This window comes from Salmo salar, chromosome ssa10, assembly GCF_905237065.1.
Source record: "Salmo salar chromosome ssa10, Ssal_v3.1, whole genome shotgun sequence".
In the NCBI taxonomy this organism is placed as follows: domain Eukaryota; kingdom Metazoa; phylum Chordata; class Actinopteri; order Salmoniformes; family Salmonidae; genus Salmo; species Salmo salar.
In genome coordinates this window covers 44,220,493-44,232,490 of record NC_059451.1, presented here as the reverse complement: position 1 = coordinate 44,232,490, position 11,998 = coordinate 44,220,493, and the positions used below count along the sequence as shown (strand labels likewise).

The following is an 11,998-nucleotide window of genomic DNA, read 5'->3' as shown; positions in this document are numbered from 1 at the left end:
TCTTTAATTATCAATCATTTCCCACAAAACATCACAGGCTATAATGTCTTTAATAATTGCATTTTATTTCTGGAAATGTAACAAAATTACTGTAGTGGCCCCATACTTGAGTATTAGAAATAACATGACTACATATTATTTTCAGTTTCTTTCTGATTTATTTGCATTTAATTAAAAACATTAATGACTCAAATGCTCTAAAATAAGAATTTGTTCACTTTCAACTAATGACAATACATCATACATCAATTTTAGTCAAATAAAATGTAAATATATTAGGCTATAATCATACATTTTCTAATTATCCAAATATTTGTATGTGGTTTTGAAAAATGTAAGTCGGAGACACAACATTGTAATATCCCATATGTAATTATTTCAGACACAAAAGTTCCTCCCTTTTTCCTTGACTGCAGCACCAGTTCCCTCCCTCCATCCTTCCATCCATCATCACATAGTCAGTGGGTCAGGTGTGTCAAGATGGCAGCCATCCTTCAGTTATCACAGTACTGTACCTTTAAAATGGACAGCATCAGCACAGTGATAACTGAACCAGGGCAGCCTGGATGTCAGATTTAGCAGACAGGAGACATGCGCCAAGAGCCAGGGGCCCAGTCAGTCTGAGTTCCAGCACAGTGACGGTACAGCATCAGCAGTGGTGGAGGCAGTGCAACCCAACGCCCTGCCAAGGTATCAGGATGCCATCCGTCTTCATAATACCAGGCCAGGGTCAAAGACACACACAGGACTGGGAGTCCAGAGCAACAATAATACCCCACAGTCAGTCACACTGTTTTATTGCAGATGGAACCATGCTAAATCATGCTATAAATAGGGGGGAAAGGAGAATGAGAAGACACTGTATACTACAGGGTCGGCAGGTGGGGGTGCCTTTGGAGATTCTGAAAATATGCTAAAACCATAAATCATGTTTGTACTCATGTTTTCCACAGTCTCGAATTACATGAATGAGAACACATTTGCATGCAGAAGTAATGTAAACAGGCTTCTCTATACTATAGGTTACACAGGGAACTGCATTTAACAAAACCTGCAAATCTTTGTAATTATTCACAAGAGATAATTATGCATGTGCTATGAATTCCATACAGGCATTACAGAATTCTAGAAGGTCTTTTACTACCATTAGTACGATGTCTTTCTCACCTCATATGAATGTAATCCCAATATCATACATGTGTAACAGCTGTACTGTATCATCTTTTTCCTAAACTTTTTTGAAAATGTATTTTTACAGGAATAACACCTTGTTAATTGGTCGACGCCAGCACTGTTTACCCAGTACAGTGTTTGAACTGCATAATTTATACCACAGAGCTGACGTAAGACTTGTTATGATTCTTGGGGCTCCGCCCTCAGCGCGCGAAGCCTCTCGAGCAGTCCAGTCGCGTAGTCTGATCGCAGAGACTCCTCCCTAGCTCTGTCCGCCCTCCGCTTCATGTAAACAACTCGATTAGCTGGTTCTGTTTGATATCACAGGATTGCACGAGCACTTGCCAACAATTATTTAAAAAATAAACAGCTGCGCAATGTTGAGAGAACAGTTGAATCGAGCAAAACACATAACATTGGTTGCGTAATTCAATTGTAAAAATGTAAATAGCCTAGCTACAAAACTTACCATAGATAGACTGTACTTCTTATAATAGTCATATCAGACCCTTCAATGATCGTGAAGAGCCCATCATATTAAATAAACGTACTTTCTTTCAAAACACTTGACCACTATTATAAGAAAATCGAATGTAATCAACACATTTCAATTGCTTGTTGCTGTTTCTATAGCCTAAATAAAACAAGAGTAAGGTTATTTAAAAACCTTTTTAAATAGAGACTGTCAATCATTTGACAAATTTGAAAATACATAAATTGCCATAATAACTTTGATATTCAATAAGACCATGTCAAACAGCAATGCTATCTTTTCTATTGAGCCGTATTAATGTGCAGCAAACGCTAACGCCCAGCCTACACACACCCCTTTCTAGTTAAAAACAAGTACTATGTAGTCCAAATTAACATTAGCAATTACCTTTTTATATTTACTTGCAGTACAATATCTGACATATTAGACTTACTTACTTGCATTTTGCGCGTTTCATTCCCGTGTTTCAATTTTTTTATGACGCAGCAAGACCAACATAGAACAACGTGATTGTCGCCATTTTTTGTTGTTATTGAAATCTCTCAACCATGTGACAAAAAAAAACAGCTAGTGAGTAAATGTATAATCTTCCAATGTATTTTCGTCTGATGGATTAGGCAGGTTCCATTGACTGAAGACAACAATAGGCTGTGCATGCGCAGCATTTGACAGCTTTAGGACACTGACGCCGCCGTCTGGTTCGCAACAAGTAGGCTACATTCCTTGGTCTGCAAATGTTGCGCGGAATGACAGTGTCTCTGCGCGTAATGGTATGTAGCCTGGGTGCCAGTCTGTTTCTGTTTTCTTGCCATCTCCTTATGAAATTGTCATGTTTGGCTTGACAATGACAATGGAGTAGGCGAAAGCACAAACAGATCTAGGATTAGGCTAGTAATGTGTGATGGCCAATGTTTCAGAGGAACACCCGAAATGCTAGAATTACCGTTGCGCGCGAGCTGTATTGACTGTTGCTGTCAACAATTGTGTCTATTTTGGGATTCACAGTGTTTTGTCAATAGGTGTCTTACGCATGAGTGGAAACATTAATTCGGATTTATACCATTCATTACGCAGTCATTATCAAGATCCCACCCCCTCTCTACTCTCCCCTCTGGAGACGTGCCAATAAATATTACTCCCAAATAGTTCTGAATAGCTTTAATTGCATTCTAATAGAACATCAATGCACGAAGTTGGACTTTCATACAGTGAAGTAAACTCTCTGGCAACGCAGTGATCCTTTAACCTAATAGTGTGTAATAGTGTATTGACCTAGTAGAGGTGGGTCACACAAACTAGGCCTATACATGATTGATGACCTTACCTTAGCTCTATAGACTTGTGATAGCTGCATAAACTGATGCTTGTATGCTTTAGCTCAGTGAGCTAAAGTGATCTGCAGTCGTGCAGACGACCCAGGTTCTATTATTCTAATCCATTATATTCTATCCTCTTCTAGTCCTCATGTCTCAGCCATAGATTTACATATGGTTGCTACAATGAATTCCTCATGTCTCCCTCACAATAGAAAACTACAGGTACCAGATTCCTAAGCATTACCAAGAGTTCCTGCGCACATTTTTTATGGATATTGTGTCGGGGCGGTGCTGAGAAATAGGGCGTTGTTTCAGCTCCTCCATCCATTCGCAGAAAGAATCCCTTTCTTAAAGACGCAGGCAACATACTGTCCTTTGAAAACAGGAAAAAATCTCACTTGGTCTGAGTGAACTACGTGCTTTATAACGCATACTTTTGCAGGACACACGCAGAAATCGGAGGTGAGGAGTGATTGTGGGCGTCCGCGAGGTATCTCTCATTATGCGTGACTGTTGCCCTGTTGTTTTTCTCCATAGTTTAAATCCGACATCTGTACGAAAATAAATCTAGGAAGTTCGATTTCTCTCGCTGATTGGATGAATGAGGCTCTTTATCAACCTTGCAAACTGCAAGTTTCGTTTTTCTTTAGCCTTTATTAATCGTAAGTAACCAATATGTAAAGAAATTGTTTGATCCTGCAATACTATTATACACTACAATAACTATAATAAATTATAATGCACTTTAATAACTATGTTCCTGTTAACGCAAAGGAACAGAAAGTCTCTGTGCACAGACTTTGATGATAAGTTGCACAGCGCACACCATGGGCAACATTGAAATATGCTTATCAATGTTTCAAAAATGCAAAAAGTATGTTATGCTTTTCTTTTGTCTCCTCCAGATACAGATACTGTCCGTGGTGTCTCAGGCTATAGTGGATGATGGCCAAACTGTTCCGAGCTGTGATCATGGGTCCACCAGGTTCTGGGAAGGGGACCATATCTGAAAGAATTGCGCAGAGCTTTGGCCTCAAACATCTGTCCAGTGGCGACTTTCTTCGGGAGAATATAGCTGCAAATACAGGTTGGCCTATTCTTGATAAGTTACTCACCATCTATTTATCATTTACAATTTATCAATCTATGTTTACTTTATCCTTTTTTTCTATGTTTTCTTATTTATATATATACCATATATATATATATATATATACACACACACATTTAATTTGCCACACCCTAAACCTTCACCCCCAGCAGCCTAAGCCTGTTGTTGGAGCTTTCACTTCTGTAAATTCCAATAATATTGTAACACCAGCAGAGGCCCAAGTTCAGGCAAAGTGAAGAGAGTGGCATCCATGTTGGCACCATGCCGGACTGTAGCCAATAACAGTGGAGCATTTCTCAAATCAGGAAACTCCTATCATCCAAGCCACAAAAACAATAGTTCAAATTAGAAGCGATGGCAAACCTACTAAATTGTCCACATTAAAATACACATATTAAATGGTTTAAAAAAAATCCCAGCTATAAAGAGTTGACTTTGTTTAAGGCTGTGGCAGGTAAAAACTTGTTACAGTGTGTTTAAGATGTTGAAAAGCTGTTATAACATTTATCTCCTAATTACCTTGCTATTATAACAATGCTGCATCAGAATACCTCCTAAATTATATTGAGTGATGATTGTAACTTCTCTGATTTGAATTCTGAGTCCATTAAATGGAGCCTATTTTAATCTGAACGTGTGCCCAGCTCTTTAGCCCACAAATGAAATGTGATGCATTCAGGGCAAACCCAAAACACATGTGTATACTTGTAATTACAGTTGTCAGTACTGCTTTAAGGCCATGCCTTACTAAACTAAACCCAGTTTCCAGACTTACTATACTGGAGTTATTTACAGTACATAGGCCTACAGTAGCACTTGTATAAACACATCATACTCTGTATTGAACCATAGAAAAACCATAGAGATCTTCCGTTTAATTCTGTGGACACAACAATAGTATGCTTTGGCTTTATGTACTTCTATTGTTGCCACTGTAACAACATTGTCGTGATCCAGATTGGTAAGTAGGTCATTCAATGACATGAATCAATTATTGATGACTGTAGTTTAGAGACTGTAGTTTTGTCTGGAGTTCTGTCTTAGATGCAAGTTACGTGACTGACTGCTGTGACTAAAGCAGGGAAAAAAGCGGGAAAAGAAAGCAGGGTGAATGGGTAATCGCTTAGGTGTTGTGCAACTGTCCAGTGAAAATGTCATTTTTAAAAGTTAATATTCTGTTAACTCATACACAAATAATGTTGTTGAGTCCCCCTCTACTCATATTTGTGGCCAAAGCATAAATTGGAGGGGAAAACACTTAAAAAACACAACCTTGTATCTCAAACAGACTGTTTAAAAAAATGCTTGCTATTTCCTCAAAGTATGATGTCATACTCCTGAAGAGGATGAGCTTAATGTAACAGGTTAGGAGAATTAGTTCAAGGTTAGGAAAAGGGTTAAGGTTAGGTTAGCGAAAATGCTCTCCTAACCTGCTACGAAAAGTCACTTCCAGTTATAGATGTATTGAAATGGTGTGGTTTTAGGGAGTCCCCTGGCCAATCAGCGGTCTACTCGCATTAATATTTTTAATGACCAGTATACGCCCACACCATTCTGTTGTTGGGGTATGCCCACATCTTTCCAAAACAGAAAAGTTGCTTTTTAATGTAATTAATTACAATTCTTTGGAGGAAAAATATTTCACTCATTTTGTAAGTAATTATAGGTCATATTTCATAGAAATCTGGAAACACTGGACAATTATTTTAAAGCCATAAATGGTATTCCTAGATGGGTTTGCTCTGGCCACCTGCCTCTAGCCTAAAGTCCAGCTCTCTTATTAGAAATCTTTCAAAACGTATTAATGCATTTTACTTATCAGGTATGGATGCCATCATCATCATCATCATCATCATCATCATCATCTTATTTTCTTCTTCATCCTCTCTCCCCTCCCTCCCTCTCTCCACAGAGGCTGGTGTTCTAGCTAAGACCTACATAGAGAGGGGTCTGATGGTGCCGGACCATGTGATGACACGGCTCTTACTGCCCAGGCTGGAGGAGATGACCCGCCACAGCTGGCTGATGGATGGTAAGACCACACACACACACATACACACACCTGATTGAGTTTACTGTTAAATATGACCATCGTCCAGATAGTGTAAGATATCATGTCAAACATTGACTGAATAGGTTTGTGTCTGACCCAGAAACTGGCTGAAAGCAGGCCAAGGTCTGTAAACATTAGTGCAATTTTACACCCTAATCTAGTCTCACAGTCAGGTCAGGCCCAGCAGAACCAGTTTCCAGGGAGGAGGTTTGTGTTGGATAAATACAGTGTTTGCAATATGTCTACCAATTTCATATCACAATCATAAAACATTGTGTTTGGATGTTTTATGATGTCCCACAAAATAAATTCATATTTTCCTCAACGTTGTTGTGCAGGAGCAGTGTGAGATTCTCTCACACACACACACACACACACACACACACACACACACACACACACACACACACACACACACACACACACACACACACACACAGACACAGACACAGACACACATACTTGATGGGGACGCATGTCAGACACACACACCCGCACCCTCCCCACAGTCGCCCTCATCCCTCTCTTCTCTCCCTCAGGGTTTCCCTGTACCCTAACCCAGGCCAAGGCTCTGAACAGTACCTGTGACCTGGACCTGGTCATCAGCCTCAACATCCCTTATGAGACCCTGAAGGACCGGCTGAGTGACCGCTGGATCCACCCAGCCAGCGGCAGGGTCTACAACATGGGCTTCAACCCTCCACGCGTACAGGTCCGGAAGTACTGTAGTGATTCTCTCCTTTTAATCACCAGTTTGTCACCCTTTTCTCACCTTTATACGTGTTTAGACTTCTGGTTAGTCTGTCTGTTCCTCCCAGAGCCCAGCACTAAGCAATGGTTTCTACAGAAGGCTGTGAAAATATGGTACCAGATTCTCTTGTATTTGTTTATGATCAGTACAATCTTTGAATAATTTGAATGTGAGGGGTTCGAGATAACTCTCTGTGTACAGTTTTCATGAGTTTACACCATTGCTGTAAGAATCTCTCTGTGTTGTGTCGTCCCTCCAGGGCAGGGATGACCTCAGCGGAGAGCCTCTGATCCAGCATGATAATGACCAACCAGAGGCTCTAGTGGCCAGACTGAGGCACTACAAGGACGTGGCCAAGCCAGTCATAGACCTGTACAAGTACGTCCACTCTTCAAATCACTGACACATTTTTAAAAGGACTGTGTAAATAGCTTGCCCTGTAAAGTCTAGTCTAATCTTGTGTAGTCAGTTTATCATTAATGTCCATGATACTGCAGCCACCTTCGTACTCTCTCACCATTGCTCATTTAAGGTTTTTGGCCATACTTTACGTTCTTAGATGGACATTTCAGATAAAGTACATAACTGATCAGTTACATAGTAATTACAATTTAGTTTCAATATTACTATTATGTTATTACAATATAATGTGTATAAGATACATGGTATCAATGCATCTATGCATCTAAAGTGTGACCTTATTTTCCTCCCCAGGTCAAAGGGCATACTGCACACCTTCTCTGGCACAGAGACCGACAAGATCTGGCCTTACATCAACTCTCTTCTCAGCACTAAGATCCCTAGCAGACCTGAGACAGACACACAGCACATCCCACTGCCCTGAGCAGAGCAGCGGTGACACAGTAGAAGTGCAGGCCGTGCACAGGAGCTTTTAGGAGCCCCTTTAGCTTGGCAGTTGCTACCAAAACATGTCTGCAAATACAATCTTATGCACTACATACAGTTGAAGTCGGTAGTTTACATACACTTAGGTTGGAGTCATTAAAACTCGTTTTTAAACCACTCCACAAATTTCTTGTAAATTAACAAACTATAATTTTGGCAAGTCGGTTAGGACATCTACTTTGTGCATGACACAAGTAATATTTTCCAACAATTGTTTACAGACAGATTATTTCACTTATAATTCACTGTATCACAATTCCGGTGCGTCAGAAGTTTACATACACTAAGTTGACTGTGCCTTTAAACAGCTTGGAAAATTCCATAAAATGATGTCATGGCTTTAAAAGCTTCTGATAGGCTAATTGACATAATTTGAGTGAATTGGAGGTGTACCTGTGGATGTATTTCAAGGCCTACCTTCAAACTCAGTGCCTCTTTGCTTGACATCATGGGAAAATCAAAAGAAATCAGCCAAGACCTCAGAAAAAAAATGAAGACCTCCACAAGTCTGGTTCATCCTTGGGAGCAATTTCCAAACGCCTGAAGGTACGACGTTCATCTGTACAAACAATAGTACGCAAGTATAACCACCATGGGACCACGCAGCCGTCATACCGCTCAGGAAGGAGACGCGTTCTGTCTCCTAGAGATGAACGTACTTTGGTGCGAAAAGTGCAAATCAATCCCAGAACAACAGCAATGGACCTTGTGAAGATGCTGGAGGAAACAGGTACAAAAGTATCTATATCCACAGTAAAACAAGTCCTATAATCGACATAACCTGAAAGGCCGCTCAGCAAAGAAGAAGCCACTGCTTCAAAACCACCATAAAAAAGCCAGACTACGGTTTGCAACTGCACATGGGGACAAAGATCGTACTTTTTGGAGATATGCCCTCTGGTCTGATGAAACAAAAATAGAACTGTTTGGCCATAATGACCATGGTTATGTTTGGAGGAAAAAGGGGGATGCTTGCAAGCCAAAGAACACCATCCCAACCGTGAAGCACGGGGGTGGCAGCATCATGTTGTGGGGGTGCTTTGCTGCAGGAGGGACTGGTGCACTTCACAAAATGAATGGCATAATGAGGAGGAAAATTATGTGGATATATTGAAGCAACATCTCAAGACATCAGTCAGGAAGTCTCACGTTGTAACGTTCGTCGCCTGGTGACGAGGAAGCGGACCAAAACGCAGCTGGGAGCGAACACATGTTTATTCAACACACTGGAATTAAACATGTACACAAAAATCAAGAAAAAATGCAGATACGTTACGTGCTCAAACAAAGAGACAACACCCCACAAACAGCGTGGGGAAAACAGCAACTTAAATGTGATCCCAATCAGAGACAATTAGCGACAGCTGTCTCTGATTGGGAATCGACAGAACCCAACATAGAAATAACCCACCTAGAGCCTACACAAGGCTAAAACGTAAACCAAACACAAACCAATGAAAAATACCTAACATGACACACCCTGACCCAATATACCCGAGTTCACCTGGTCAGGGCGTGACAGAACCCCCCCCCCCAACGGTGCGTACTCCCGGCGCACCAAACTTAAGTCTATTAGGGGGGGGGACCCGGGTGGGCGCCTCACCCTCGGTTCTCTCCCCCGCCTTCACCTTAACCCTACCCCTCTGGCCCGGACTGGACCACTGTGGAGCGGCATGCTCAGGCTCCGGAGCGGAGCCGTCGACCGGAACAGGATTGGGGACACGCACCACTAACCTGGTGCGGGGAGCAGGGACGGGCCGGACAGGACTGGGGACACGCACCACTGACTTGGTGCGGGGAGCAGGGACGGGCCGGACAGGACTGGGGAAACGCACCACTGACTTGGTGCGGGGAGCAGGAACGTGCCGGGCCGGACTGGGGACACGCACCACCAACCTGGTGCGGGGAACAGGGACGGGCCGGACAGGACTGGGGACACGCACCACTAACCTGGTGCGGGGAGCAGGGACGGGCCGGACAGGACTGGGGACACGCACCACTAACCTGGTGCGGGGAGCAGGAACGGGCCGGACAGGACTGGGGACACGCACCTCTAACCTGGTGCGGGGAGCAGGGACGGGCCGGACAGGACTGGGGACACGCACCACTGACTTGGTGCGGGGAGCAGGGACGGGCCGGACAGGACTGGGGACACGCACCACTGACTTGGTGCGGGGAGCAGGAACGGGCCGGGCCGGACTGGGGACACGCACCACCAACCTGGTGCGGGAAACAGGGACGGGCCGGACAGGACTGGGGACACGCACCACTAACCTGGTGCGGGGAGCAGGGACGGGCCGGACAGGACTGGGGACACGCACCACTAACCTGGTGCGGGGAGCAGGAACGGGCCGGACAGGACTGGGGACACGCACCACTAACCTGGTGCGGGGAACAGGGACGGGCCGGACAGGACTAGGGACACGCACCACTAACCTGGTGCGGGGAGCAGGGACGGGCCGGACAGGACTGGGGACACGCACCACTAACCTGGTGCGGGGAGCAGGAACGGGCCGGACAGGACTGGGGACACGCACCACTAACCTGGTGCGGGGAGCAGGGACGGGCGGGACAGGACTGGGGACACGCACCACTGACTTGGTGCGGGGAGCAGGGACGGGCCAGACAGGACTGTGAACACGTACTGGTGACCTGAAGCGTGGAGCCGGTTTAGCCACTCGTCCTGGCTGGATGCCCATCCTAGCACGGCATGTGCTGGGCATGTCCACCGGACGCACCGGGCTGTGCGGGCGCACTGGCGACACAGCGCGCAACTCCGCATACCATGGTTCCTCCTCCAGATCTTCCCTCTGCAGGTCCTCAATCAACTGCCTCATCATCTTCGTCTCTTCCTCCGCCGTCATCCCCCACGAGAGCAGTGGTCTGGGCTCTTCCTCTGCCCTTCCGGACCACCCCATTAGCCCCCCCCAAAAAAAATTCTTGGGGGTGTTTTCCGGGCCTCCTCGACCGCCGCCTGCGACTCCGTCTACCGGCTGGCTTTACCTCCTCGACCTGGGAATCCTTCCGCCAGGGTCCTTTCCCCGACATGATCTCCTCCCAGGTCCAGAACTCCTTCCCCTCGCGAGCCCATCTCTCGCGCTCCTTTTCCTCCCGCTGCTTGGTCCTGGTTAGGTGGGGTGTTCTGTAACGTTCGTCGCCTGGTGACGAGGAAGCGGACCAAAACGCAGCTGGGAGCGAACACATGTTTATTCAACACACTGGAATTAAACATGTACACAAAAATCAAGAAAAAATGCAGATACGTTACGTGCTCAAACAAAGAGACAACACCCCACAAACAGCGTGGGGAATACAGCAACTTAAATGTGATCCCAATCAGAGACAATTAGCGACAGCTGTCTCTGATTGGTAATCGACAGAACCCAACATAGAAATAACCCACCTAGAGCCTACACAAGGCTAAAACGTAAACCAAACACAAACCAATGAAAAATACCTAACATGACACACCCTGACCCAATATACCCGAGTTCACCTGGTCAGGGCGTGACACACGTCCTGACCATAGAGAGCTCTTATTTTATATGGTAGAGAAGGTCAGGGCATGACTGGGGGGGTTTATCTAGTTTATTTAGTTTTATGTTATTTTGGTTCTAGTTTCTTTTTTCTATGTTGGGATTTTTGTATGATCCCCAATTAGAGGCAGCTGGTCATCGTTGTCTCTAATTGGGGATCATATTTAAGTAGTTGTTTTTCCCACCTGTGTTTGTGGGAGATCATTTTGAGTTAATGCATGTTGCACCTCTTTCGTCACGGTTTGTGTTTTGTTTGTAGTGTATTGTTTATTTTGCAAAGTTTCACATTATAATAAAAGATGTGGAACGATACCCACGCTGCGCTTTGGTCTCCTTCCTACGACGAACGTGACAGGAAGTTAAAGCTTGGTCGCAAATGGGTCTTCCAAATGGACAATGACCTCAAGCATACTTCCAAAGTTGTGGCAAAATGGCTTAAAGACAACAAAGTCAAGGTATTGGAGAGGCCATCACAAGTCCCTGACCTCAATCCTTTAGAAAATGTGTGGGCAGAGCTGAAAAAGCATGTTCGAGCAAGGAGGCTTTCAAACCTGACTCAGTTACACCAGCTCTGTCTGGAGGAATGGGCCAGAAATCACCCAACTTATTGTGGGAAGCTTGTGGAAGGCTACCCGAAACGTTTGACCCAAGTTAAACAA

The 11,998-nt window shown here is 44.3% G+C and overlaps 1 protein-coding gene across 3 annotated transcripts; it reads left to right on the top strand.

Moving 5' to 3' along the window:
* The first annotated feature begins 2,069 nt into the window (after positions 1–2,069).
* On the top strand, positions 2,070–7,971 carry ak4 (adenylate kinase 4). Of its 3 annotated transcripts, none has more exons than XM_014123418.2 (6): positions 2,070–2,436; positions 3,888–4,069; positions 6,006–6,125; positions 6,686–6,858; positions 7,157–7,275; positions 7,612–7,971. In XM_014123418.2, the coding sequence occupies exons 2-6, from the start codon at positions 3,925–3,927 to the stop codon at positions 7,739–7,741; spliced, it is 687 nt and encodes a 228-aa protein (XP_013978893.1). In that variant the 5' UTR covers positions 2,070–2,436; positions 3,888–3,924; the 3' UTR covers positions 7,742–7,971. The 3 variants fall into 3 exon arrangements, with proteins under 3 accessions (XP_013978893.1, XP_013978891.1, XP_013978892.1); XM_014123416.2 differs by lacking the exon at positions 2,070–2,436 and adding an exon at positions 3,297–3,444 and having other exon boundaries at positions 7,612–7,968; XM_014123417.2 differs by lacking the exon at positions 2,070–2,436 and adding an exon at positions 3,305–3,644 and having other exon boundaries at positions 7,612–7,968.
* Positions 7,972–11,998: the final 4,027 nt, after the last annotated feature.